This window comes from Bos indicus, chromosome 11 (assembly GCF_029378745.1).
Source record: "Bos indicus isolate NIAB-ARS_2022 breed Sahiwal x Tharparkar chromosome 11, NIAB-ARS_B.indTharparkar_mat_pri_1.0, whole genome shotgun sequence".
NCBI classification, from domain to species: Eukaryota; Metazoa; Chordata; class Mammalia; order Artiodactyla; family Bovidae; genus Bos; species Bos indicus.
The window spans coordinates 82,592,937-82,606,134 of record NC_091770.1 but is presented as its reverse complement, the minus strand read 5'-3'; the positions used below and the strand labels follow the sequence as shown (position 1 = coordinate 82,606,134).

General features: G+C 38.7%; 1 protein-coding gene across 2 annotated transcripts in view; it reads right to left on the bottom strand.

Moving 5' to 3' along the window:
• The window catches only part of NBAS (NBAS subunit of NRZ tethering complex), a 333,473-nt gene that overhangs the window by 287,997 nt on the left and 32,278 nt on the right, over positions 1–13,198 (bottom strand). For both annotated transcript variants that reach the window (XM_019970679.2, XM_070799115.1), the window contains 3 exons: positions 11,048–11,181; positions 8,413–8,546; positions 6,497–6,595 (listed from right to left, as the gene is read on the bottom strand). In XM_019970679.2, the coding sequence (XP_019826238.2) occupies positions 6,497–6,595; positions 8,413–8,546; positions 11,048–11,181 (367 nt within the window). The remainder of the gene's footprint in view (positions 1–6,496; positions 6,596–8,412; positions 8,547–11,047; positions 11,182–13,198) is intronic.

Sequence of the window (13,198 nt, the reverse complement as noted above, 5' to 3'; positions counted from 1 at the left end):
TAAGATACTCAATTTCTGACATTCACACTTGCCAGCTACAAAGCTGCACATTAATCTCTCAAATGTCAATAGCCCCTACATTACCAAAGGCCAAACACACTCTCTCGCTGCAGTAGAAGATAATCAACAAGGATCAGGACTACGGCACTCATTCATTTTCTAGAAGCAATCCTTCATAAAATTATTAAATCTTATCTAGCTAGGGCTTATGAGAAATTTCCTAATGCAATTTATACGTAACTGCTCCTCCAGCTGTCAATATAGTATATCTTTTACACACCACTGACCTGATTCTCACAGAATATATATGACCTTAGGAACCAGAAAGAAAGGCGGGCAATTTTACAGCAATGTAATGGATATAAAGGCTCACTGATTACCTCCCCAAAGCATCTCATAGGTCTATATGGATCTTACAGCTTATAAAAGAAGAAAAATGTGCTAGTGCTCTTGGGTAAACCTTTAAGGTAGGGTATTCTCAACACTATCTCTTCCACAAGATAAAATTAAAACATTTGTGGGACCTTTCCCTAGACGAGGGTGATGTACTGAGATGGTGGCCCCTCTGTGTACTCTACCCACACCCCTTCCCAGTCTGTGCCCAGGCCTGTTTTCTTTCCCGTGCCAGTTGGGTTGTTATGTCTCCTGAGAGCTCGTTCACACAAGACATTTTTGATCCCCCCACTAAGTACAACGTATGGGATAAAGGGGGTATCTCAAGTAAATGAGTGTGAAGGACGCCTGCATTTAAAACGCTGAGGGAGGAATATTCAAGTGGGAGGGGACGTGGGTGAACCTATGGCTGATTCATGGTGATGTTTGGTAGAAACCAATGCAATACTGCAAAGCAATTATCCTTCCATTAAACATAAATTTTATAAAAAGTAAAATAAATAATGCTTATAAATAATAAATAAATACATAATAATAATAAAAAATAAAATGCTGAGTGCTGTTTAGGGGAAATCAGAAGCCCACCAAGAGATGACCAAATCAGGAGACACAGCCCTTTAGTACTGCAGTATGCCATTACTTAAAGGTGTTCCTCAGTATCCCCTAAAATTAACAGATTTCTAAAGACTATCTCCTCGTCCATCTTCTGAGACTTGCACAGAATAGTAGCAAATACTATGAGTGCACATTTAGGAGAATGCAATCACCCAACTACTCTTTAGCCAATTCACTCCTACCTAACTGTACTCTATACATAGGCAAGCTGAAAACCTAGCTTATTACTCCTTGTAAATGTTGTCTCACACTTTTTTTGTAGAATCTGTATCTGGCTTAACACAGGTGACTAAAAGGGAAAAAAAAAAATCACTCAAATGCTTGAATTAATCCTTAACACAACCATGAAACATTATTAATCAATCATGGTTTTTCCCTATAGACTATATGAAACATAGGTATCTTTCTTAACATAAACCTGGGTATCTTTCTGAACATAAAGACAAAAGTGTTCAGTTGGTGGCAATGTAAATTGGCTCAACCACTAGGGAAAACAGTATAGAGATTCCTCAGAAAACTCGAGTAGCCCTATGATCCCACAGTCCGACTCCTGGGCATATACCCAGACGAAACTATACTTCAAAAAGATACATGCATCATTGTATTCATAGTAGCGCTGTTTATAATAGCCAAGAGTATCACTTGGCTAGATTCACTTGGCTAGATATGGGAACAACCTAAATGTCCATCAACAGATGAATGGATAAGAAGATGCGGTGTGTATACACACACACACACACATACACACACAACTGATGTATTACTCAGTCATCAAAACATATGCATGCCATCTGCAGCAACATGGATGGACCCAGAGATTAAAGTCAGAAAGAAAAAGACAAATATCACATGATATAACTTACATGTGGAATCTACAATACAATACAAATCAATGTATCTATAAAAACAGACTCACAGACATAAGAGAACAGACTTGCGGTTGCCAAGGGGGAGGAGGATGGGAAGGGACGGAAGGAATGGGAGTTTGGGATCAGTAGAGCTTAACTATTATATAGGAGACTGATAAACAACAAGGTCCCCCTGTACAGCACAGGAAACTATATTCCATATCCTGTGAGCAATCAGAACGGAAAAGAATATGCAAAGGAATATATATGTGTGCAACTGAATCACTTTATAGTAAAGAAGAAATAAAATACTGTCAATCAACTATACTTCAATAATTTTTTAAAAAAACATACACCCTTTTTACTATATGTGAATTAAAAGTAATTTTAAAACTTAAAAAGAAAGTGTTCAAATGAAAACCTGCTTAAAGGATCTTTTTTCTTTCTAATTCACTCTTTATTACAGTTTTATTGAGGTTGTGATTTACATTCCATGAAACTCACGGGCATGAGAGATCTTTAGGAGCACTGGAAATATTCTAGAACTGACTGGTGTAGAGCTTGCACAACCCTACGTATTTATTAAAAATCACTGAACTATACACTTAAAATACCAAAGCATCATCAAGGATTCCGAGAATGAGTGGCTTCTCACAAAGGACCAAGAAAAGAGGCTTGTTTTCTACCTTTTGTGTTTGTTGAGATATAATTCAGGACCTAGAAAAAGTTAGCTTCCAACACTAATTATCTTTGAGCAGTTATCAAAGAACTGTTGGAGGCTCAAAGTTGAATAAGTCAGGTTTTGCTTGTAGAAATTTACAATAAAATTAGGATCAAAACCTCAAAACAACAACAACAAAAAAAGCTGTTGAAAGCAGAAGCTATCATTTAAAAATATAAACAGGAGTCCCACCTACCCACAGTTTCACCTTTTGCAACTTCAGTTACCCAGAGTCAACTGCAGTCCAAAAACATGAAATGGAACATTCCAGAAATAAACAGTTCACAAGTTTTAAACTGCACGCCACTCTGAGTAGTATAACGATATCCTGGGCCTTCCCGTGCCATCCTGCTCCATCCTGCCCCATCCTGCCCCATCCTGCCCCAAGAGATGACATGCCATTGGCCAGTGCACCCCACCCTTCAGGCACTCAGTAGCCATCCAGGTTATCAGAGATGGATGGTGAGGTACTGCAATGCTTGTATTCATGTAAGCCTCATTTTACTTAATAATGGCCCCAAAACACAAGAGTAATGATGCTGGCAGTTCAAATATTCTCTTACTGTGCCTTATTTATAAGTTAAACTTTACCACAGGTATATATGTATGTGGGAGAAAAAAAACAACAACACTATATGCAGGGTTCAGTACTATTTGAAGTTTCAGGCATGCCCTGATGGTCTTGGGACATACACCCTGTGGATAGGGCAGACTACTGTACTGTAACTTATTCATATTATGTGGGTGCCCTTATTTGTGAATGTGTGACTCCTAAAATAGACTGTACACTCCTACAGGGCAGGCACCACCACCTAATCACCACCAAGCGCACAACCCACTTGTACTAAAGTTTAATGTAGTCCCTTCTAAAAATGCAGAGGTACGAAATTCCTCCTAGCTGGAATCCGGGTACAATAGAAGCCAAATCTAACACACAAAGGCAACACTGAGAACAGAAAACAGAGGAAGAGTCAGGGTAAGTGTAGGAGGGGAGCAAAAGTGGAATACGAGATAGTCTGGACAGGATAAAATGCATTCTTAGGCTGTGAGTTAGAAGACAAGAAAGAAAACAGTCAAAATCAGCAAATCCTCAAAGCTTATCCCAAAGCTTCTCAACTAATTTTTCTTTCATATTACCCAACTTACACCTCAATTTCTCTCCTTCAATAGTGCTCTCAGCATAAAACCTTGAGTTTGTATATTACCAATTTATCCTAACTCCAGTCTGGCTGATTTATTTCACATTTACAGAATCCTTGTGGATGAAAAATACCACAGGCTCACATTACTAAAATAACCAAAAATAAATAAAAAATGTGATGAATATTTCAGGTTCTTTCATTTAAAAAAATATCACATAATGGAAAATATAAACAACTAGCAATATTTTTGTCATGCACAACAAGACATTTACACATATTCCTTGCTTTATAACAATTCTCATTCAGAAACTTTAATGCAGCCATCCATCTCCAAGTTGACTGCTGTCACAAATTGTATATGACTGCAAAACCAAGAAGAGGGTCTCCTTCAGTGGTTTCATAATTCACCTTTCCAAAACTTTCATTTCGAGACCACTCCTCCAGAAATACCTTTACTTACTTACATCCTATGCCACAAAGTGAAAGCCTTAAGAAATAATGAATATAGTCTCACTTATGACAAGTTATTATCATGCGATAACTATTGAGTGTATGATCATTTCAAACCTATGATCCCAAGAGAACCTCACTTACCTTCCTGAAAAAAAAAAAACAACAGAGAGACAATCAGGAGTCATCATGAAATAAACAAAGCAAAAGCCAGAGTTGGGGGGATGATTGAGGGGGTAATGAGAGCTATGGCAGAGTGACAGATGAAGTTCAGCTCGCAGGACTGCTGCTGACCTCCTGATGTGTGATCCATCTGCACCCCTGGGGTAGGGGACCCCTGTTCTATGTGACTCCACTTACATATTCATATGACAAACCTAGACATCATAGTAAAAAGCAGAGACATCACTTTGCTGACAAAGGTCCATATAGTCAAAGCTATGCTTTTTCCAGTAGTCACGTATGATGTGAGAGTTGGACCATAAAGGAGACTAAGTGTCCAAGAATTGATGCTTTCAATCTGTGGTGATGGAGAAGACTCTTGAGAGTCCCTTGGACACTAAGGAGATCAAACCAGTCAATCCTAAAAGAAATCAACCCTGAATATTCATTGGAATGACTGATGCTGAAGCTCCAATAACTTTGGCCACCTAATGCCAAGAGCCAACCCACTGGAAAAGACCCTGATGCTGGGAAAGATTGAGGGGGGGCAAGAGGAAAAGGCGGTGACAGAGGATGAGATGGTTGAATGGCATCATCAACTCAATGGAAACAAATCTGAGCAAACTCCGGGAGATACTGAAGGACAGAGAAGCCTGGCACGCTGCAGTCGAGGGGATTGTAAAGAGTCAGACGCTACTTAGCAAGTGAACAACAGCAACAAATACACTCATAACTAAATATGAATAAGTGGTAAAACTATAAAGAAAGCAAGAGATGTAAGTAAAACTTAGGACAGTGGTTATCAACAGGAGACTGGAGGGGACAGGATCAAGAAAGTATAATCAGGAAATCATTGGAGCTGTACAGGTGTGTGTGTGTATAAAAACTTTAGTATAAAAACTTCATAATCATAACATTCTGAACCAACAGAAGGACAGACCTATGATTGAACAGAAAGAAAACTTTCATACATTTTCAATTAAAATACTTAAGTACACTTGAGGATCAGAGTTTAAGTACTTGCCAAGAGGGTAAGTCTCAAAATTCAGAACTCAAGCAAGGTTTGCCTGGCTCAATTTGATATTTATTCCTCCATTTTAGAGAACCAAAAAGTTAGCTTGACTAATTTATAAAATATATGTAAATTTCATTCACAAATAACAAAGTCAAAGGGAGAAATCATGGGAAGCAGAAAATGTCAAAAGTTTTAGGTGACCCTCTGCGTAGCTGGCAAATACATGGATAAGTGGCACACAAGAAGAATCAAACACACAGGTCAACTTTGTTTCACTCTGTTTTGCTTTACTGCACTTCACATATACTGCTTTTTTGTTTTACAAACTGAAATTCTGTGGCGGCCTCACAAAGAGCAAGTCTAAAGTGTCAGTTTTCCAACAGCAATTACTGCATGTCTCTGTGTCACATTTTGGTGATTCTCTCAATATTTCAAACTTTTTCATTATTAATACATTTATTATGATGATCTGAGATCAGTGATCTTTGATGTTACTACTGTTAACTGTTTTGCACTTTTCTATTAAGGTATGCACATTTTTTAAACATAATGCTATTGCACACTTAAAATTACAATATAATGTAAATGTACTTTTATAGGCACTAAGAAATCAAAAATGTGTGTGACTCCCTTTATTGCAACAATATCCCTTTTATTGCAGAGGTCTGGAACTGAGTCCACAGTATCTCGGAGTTGTGCCTGGAGTGGCAGAAATTGACTATGCAATAATCAGTGCAGCCCCAACTTGCAAAGAAGGACAGAAGAAGGGAAGAACAGCTACTGAGGTCCTTCTATGCCAAGGCATTTCATGTGCACTGCTTTTGAACTGCCTCAACAATGCAACATGTTCTGTATTATCTTCATTTTACAAATATGAACAGACTCAGAGAACAAAGAGAAAAGACATTCCTCAGTGAATATTCCCAATGCCCAGTCTGGCTCCAAGAAGCTCAGCGTGCCAGACAGATGAGCATGAATGTTCAGAAGGGGACTACAACAATACCACAGACATTAAGGCAACTATACACAAGAGGAGGAAATGAAGCCAAAATAAAAATCAGAACGGACAATTTCTTCCCTCTGAAACTGCGCCAAGGCTTCTACATCCACTTTAATACTCCACTAAATATGAGAGCAAACGGCTGCTTACCTATGCCTGGGATGGTAAATAGCTGTGTTGATTCCATGAGGATAATGACTGCTGAAGCTGAAACAGTGGCTCTCCTGATAGCTCTGATGTGTTCCAACACTAAATTCAAGAAGGTAAGTAAGAAATAAATACCATTAAACCACAATGAAATGCCACTAAATACCCATTAAAATGTCTATAATTATAAAGACAGACACCACCAAATTTATATCCTTAAATATTGCTGAGGATGTAAAACCACCAGAACTTTGAAAAATTATTAGTAGGACTATGAATGCTATACCCACTCTGAAAAAAGTCTGGCAATTTCGTACAAAAAACAAACTATATCCACCCTATGACTCAGGAATTCCACTCAAAGATACTAACCCAAGAGAAATGAAAGCATTTATCCATAAAGACTTACACAAGAGTGGTCACAGCTGTTTTATTTATAAAACTGGAAACTGAGAGCTCCATCAATAGAAGAAGGGATAAACAGATCAAGAGTGCTATGGACTGAGGATTTGTGATCCCCACAGATTGAAAGCTTGTATCCCCTCAAATTCATTTAAGACCCTAATATCAATGTGATGATATCTGGAGATGGGATCTTTGGGAACTATTAGGTCAAAATGGGTTTAGTGTCTTTGTAAGAAGAGGTTAGAGAGCTAACTAGCTGTCTCTCTATCATGTGTGGATATAAGGAGAAGTGGGCAGTCTGCACCCAACAAAGAGCTCTCACCAGAACCTGACCAGGCTGGAACCCTGATCTCAGACATCCAGCCTCCAGAACTGTCAGAAATAGATTTCTGTTATTGCTAAGCCACCCAGTTATGGTATTTTGTTATAACAACCCTAACTAAGACTAGATAGTCATACAATGAAGTACTAAGCAGCCATAAAAAGAATAAACTACTGATGCGTATACAAATAAGGACGAGTCTCAAGATACGCTGAATGAAAGAGACCTTAACAAAAAGAGTACATACTCTATGAGTCTGTTAATGTAAATCACTAGGACAGGCAAAACTAATCTATGATGAAGAAAAATTATAAATAGCAGTTCCTCTGAGGGTGGGTATGGACAAAAAGAAGAGGCATGAGGGAACTTTCTTGCTTGATGGTAGTGTCTGTATCTGGACAGGGCTTTGAATTGCACAAGTGTATGCATTTGTCGTAATTCACTGGCTGGTACAGTTCAGATCTGCGCATTTCACTGCATGCAAATTTTCTCGATCGAAAGAAAACCGTTAAGTACATTCTGAACTTTAATTAATCATATGCATACTAAAATATGCATGGCAACCCACTCCAGTATTCTTGCCTGGAAAATCCCACGGACGGAGAAGCCTGGTAGGCTACTGTCTACGCGTTCACAAAGAGTCAGACACGACTGAGCAACTTCACTATCACTATACTAAAATAATAAGTACTGACTCTGAAATACATAAAAAATAGGACTGATTAATGGCCAGAGAACTAGATAGAAATATGACACAGTAGATACAGCAAAATGCTAAGCAGAATTTAAGTGGAGGTATATGAGAGCTTACTACAAAATTCTTTCAACCTTTTTAAAATTATATACAGGTTTATTTAACAAAGCATTTCTCTTAAGTGTGAATGAATTTATCTCCCCTTTTTTCCTTAACATACATATTTTACTGAAGTATAGTTGACTTACAATGTTTCAGGTACACAGTGAAGTAGTTCAGTAATACACATATATTATTTTTCAGATTATTTTCCATCACAGGGTGTTACAAGACACTGACTAAAGGCTCCCTGTGCTATATAGTAAATCAACCTTTCTATTTGCAATTTTTCATAATAAAATGCTGAAAGAAAAAAAAAAAAAGCACCAAAATCTAACACTAAAGCAAGGAAGTAAACATTATTTCAAACAGGGCATCTCAAATAAAGTGTATTTTTACCTTACAAGGTAGCTTCTAAGTTCTCCTCGGTAATTGATGACCAAGAGTTCTGCAGACCATTGTGCACTTGCTTTATATTCTAAAAATATCAGCCCAGCAATGGCATAGCTCAAATCGCCTGCTAAACTAGATGCCTATGGAAGAGAGAAATTAAGTCACTAAAAAATACTAGATATAGGTTACCACATGTATAATGGAAGGCTATTCAAGACACTGGCCTTGCAAGGCATACCTTAAGATAGCCCCAGAACTGATTGTATATGAAGAATCACCTAAGCCAAAGTGCCCAGAACTACACATCCAACTCTAGACCAGCCCTCCCAACCACAGCATCCTCTTTGGGTGAGATGTTCACTTAGTAACTGAATTTCTGTTTTGACTATATTTCCATTGAAAAATAAGGGGAGACAAATTAAAAAAAAAAACAAAACTAATCCTATCATTCAGCCTCAAAGAATTTTAAGATACGGAATTCAGATATAAGCTCTCAAATGTTAATTTCCACTGCCAGTCGTAACCAGTGTTACATTAAAAAGAAAGACAGAAGAGGAAAGCAGTCTCCAGTTATTTCCATTTGTCTAATCAGCAATTTAAAGGGAAGGACTCTTAAAACAGTCACTCAATGCCAGCCTTTTTCCATCAGCTAAATATCAGGCTATATTTGCTAAAGATCTGGAGGCTTGTGCACCTCAGGAATCACATTCACCACCCTGAGTGGACCCTCACTGTCTAAAACCACTCAATAAAATATCAACAGTGTAGCCACATGTGGCTATGGAACATCTGATAGATACAAAGAGAGACAAGCTAAAAACATAAAAAGACACACCAAATTTCAAAGACTTAGTACCAAAGAAATAATGTGAAATATTCCACTGATAATTTTTACAGTCATTTCAACATGCAATCATTTTGGATATGTTAAATAAAATTAATTTCACCTGTTGAACTTAATGTTACTAAAAAATTTTACATTACATGTGATCACATTTACAGCTCAGATTAAATTTCTATTGAACAGTGTTAGGGCTTCCCAGGTGGCACTCGTGGTAAAGAACCCGATGTCAATGCAGGAGATGTAAGAGACGTGGGTTCAATCTCTGGGTCGGGAAGATCCCCTGGAGGAGGGCATGGCAAACCATTCCAGTATTCTTGCCTAGAGAATCATATGGACAGAAGAGTCTGACAGGCTACAGTCCATAGGGTCACAAAGAGTCAGACACAACTGAAGTGACTTAGCACAAACAGTGCTACTCTGGAAAATAATAATTCAACCTTCTTTGCTTGGTTCCCCAGAACTTCTATAACATGAGTACAGTGTACTTTTTCAAGTGTTTCCACTCATTTTTTAACAAAAACCATTTTCTATATCCTTGGTTCTCACTCCCAGCTGCTCACTAGAATCAGTTGAAAGACCTGAAACATTATCTTTAGGGTCCCATTCAGATCAATTAAGTCAGACTTTCTCTAGGTGTAGCCTGGGAAATCCAATAATTTGTTTTGTTTCATTTTCCGTTCTTTATAAAGCTTCACAGGTGATTCTAAAATGCAGCCAGAATTAGGACCACCGTTCTTCCTGCCCCTGTATCCTGTTCACTTGAGGAAGGAGGATACAAAGTTAAAAAAAAAAAAAAAGAAAGCACTGAATTCCTAAGAGACACTAATTAACTGGATTACCAGGGGAAAAGTCATTTTACTTCCTCACAGTTTAAGCTCTCTAAACCGTAAAATGAGGATACTATGCACCCAGTCTACTCAAAGGGTGTTGTGAAAATTACACATGAATATACATCAGTCCTTAATGAAACACAAAGCACTACACAAATGTAAGTTACTACCACCATTAATTTTTTTTTCTTCACCCTCCATCTCAATTTCTACCTTTTTATGGTAACAAATTCTAACTCCTCTCAGGCTGGTTCTGTTCTGTTCCAATGGCCCATTGACTTCTTTCCTTCACTGGAACTTTATTACCACTTTCTACAACCAATCCATTCTAAAGGAGATCAGTCCTGGGTGTTCATTGGAAGGACTGATGCTAAAGCTGAAACTCCAATACTTTGGCCACCTCATGCGAAGAGTTGACTCTTCGCATTGGAAAAGACTCTGATGCTGGGAGGGATTGGGGGCAGCAGGAGAAGGGGACAACAGAGGATGAGACGGTTGGATGGCATCACTGACTCGATGGACATGAGTTTGAGTGAACTCCGGGAGCTGGTGATGGACAAGGAGGCCTGGCATGCTGCGATTCATGGGGTCTCAAAGAGTCGGACACGACTGAGCAACTGAACTGAACACCTCTAATTTAGTACTTACTTACTACCATCTTGTAATAATGGTAGATTAGTTTGAGTAAGCTCTGGGAGTTGGTGATGGACAGGGAAGCCTGGCATACTGCAATCCATGGGGTTACAAAGAATCACACACAACTGAGCGACTGAACTGAACTGATGTCTGCATAGTGCATTTCAAAATACAAAGAAGACATATTTCATGAACAGCTCTCTAACTAGATCTAAGATCTTAACTCCACAGCTTATTATCCTGATGTATATTTCCTCTTTCATCACATTCACTCATTCATTCAAGTACCTATACATAAAAGGCAGTTTTTTGGGTATGGGTATGTACATACCGGAGTAATAACAAAGAGCTCACTTCCCATGAGATCAAACACCCTCACAGTTCCCATGCTTTCAGCATAGGCCAGCAGGGTGCAGTCGTAACTCCAAGCCACACGCCTCCACTGTGGTTTTGGGTCTTTTGGAACTAGAATGAAAAAGGAAGTGCTTTTAACATTATAAAGATAGTTAACATACAGTTTCTGCAGCAAGAAGAATATTCAAGTATGACATCATTTCCTAAAGGTCTCTAACACAACCATTCAGGAGAAAAGAACAGCTCCCAAAAAGCCACTTCAAGGAAGAGGGGCAAAAGTAAACCATGACAAGCTTTGCCCCACTTACTTGAGAATGAAGTCTACTGACCCAGTGGTCTACTGAATGCTGAGCGTGTCCTCATCAGGTAAAGGCCCACGAATGATATCCCTCAAAATACTTATGAAATTAAGAGAGATCAAGAGCATAGAATATGGGCAGAAAATGATTCCAATCCAGGGAGCTAAGTTCCTCCAAAAGCAAAAATAAAAGAAAATTTCAACTGCCAATCTTTTAGATACGTATTTTATCTTTTAAATATGTTATTTCAAATACAGATGCTGAAGAAAAACAAAGGGAAATTATATCAACACAGTATTAGAAAGAGAAAAAATACATATTAGGCAAGGGAATCAAGAACTGTTTGTTCTCCATCACACAATTATAAAACTTGGAGAATCAACACCTTACTAATCCAACACCTGATTTTTTCTTCTGTTTCAAATTTTTCAGTACAATAATAGAAAGGCTACCAGCTGCAAAAGAAAAAGGGGCAGTGCAGCTCTGAACTGCATTAGGTTGGTTTGAGGTTTCTGCTGTTTCCTTTGCTTCCATTTCCCCATAGAATCCCAGAACTGAAGAAGCAGGAAGGACCAGTGCCTTGCCTTGACCAACAAAAACTCCAAATAATTAGGAGACTCCAGGTGACGCCAGGAGTCAGGATACAAACAAAGGCCAGAATCTCAGCTTGCCGCTCCCCCAACAGTGTTGGCTTCATTAGAGCTCACAATCCCTCAGCCAGAGCCTGGATTTAGCCTGAGGATTACTGCCTCGGAAGTGCTTCTGAAATGTTTCACCTTTTCTCTCTTCCTCTGCTAATATCCCAATTCAGGCTCATCATCTCTGGCTTAGACTCTCGTAACAGCCTCCTACAGGTCTCCCCAACTTCAGGCTCTTCCCTTCTAACCTTTCCTCAACTGTATCCCAAGTTATCTTTGTCAAAAAGAAAGGTGAACAGAGCCCATCCTTCTGCTCCTTTAAAATCCCTGGTGCTTGTCCATTTCCAACAAAATCAAGTCCAAACTCCCTCACAGATGTGAATGGCCCTTCACCAAAGGTCCCCTCAGGGTTTTCCCATTCACCTCCCACCCCTTCCTCCATCATCCACCTTGGAGCTCACCAGCAGCACAACCACCGGCGCACAAACCATGCGGCTCCAGTCTGTAACCTTCACACACACTGCTGTTTCTCCCTAGAAGGTTCATCTCCAATGCTATTCAAAGGCTTCTTGTTGGTGACAACCATCTGTGGTAACAAACTGTCACCTCTTCCTTCTTTGACACTTATCAAAACTGTGCCCCCAAATATGCTCCACAAAAGTCCCTCAGCGTTTATCGCATCAGACAATGTGTTTACATGAGTGTTTTCCCCACAAGTCTCTGAGACAAGGTCTTACTCGACAGTGCCATCCCAGGACCTGGAACAAGATGTTTCACTAATGAGCAAAGCCCAAGAAAAATCTATAATAATGGTAAGGGTTTACCAGTCCTTAGGGACTAACAATTAAACATGAATTATATAACTGAAGTCTTTCTTCCACCTAAAAGAGGAATATTATAGAATTCAAACCTCCCTCTTATCTCTACAATATACGTAAAATATGTTCTGTTCATGGGAAAAATATACACGACTTCCTTGAGTTTCTTCATTCTATTTTTCAAAAGGTGAAAAGCATACTAAAAAATCCAAGAGAGGCCCTTGAATACAGGAGGGTCTAGTGAATTTTAAGCCTAACAAAGAACTGCATACACTTTGGAAAAGCAATTTTTAAGATGACAATAAACTGAAAAAAAAAGTCACTTCTCTGTCCTCACATAGCTTTAAAAAAAAATTATGAAACCTGTAAGTGA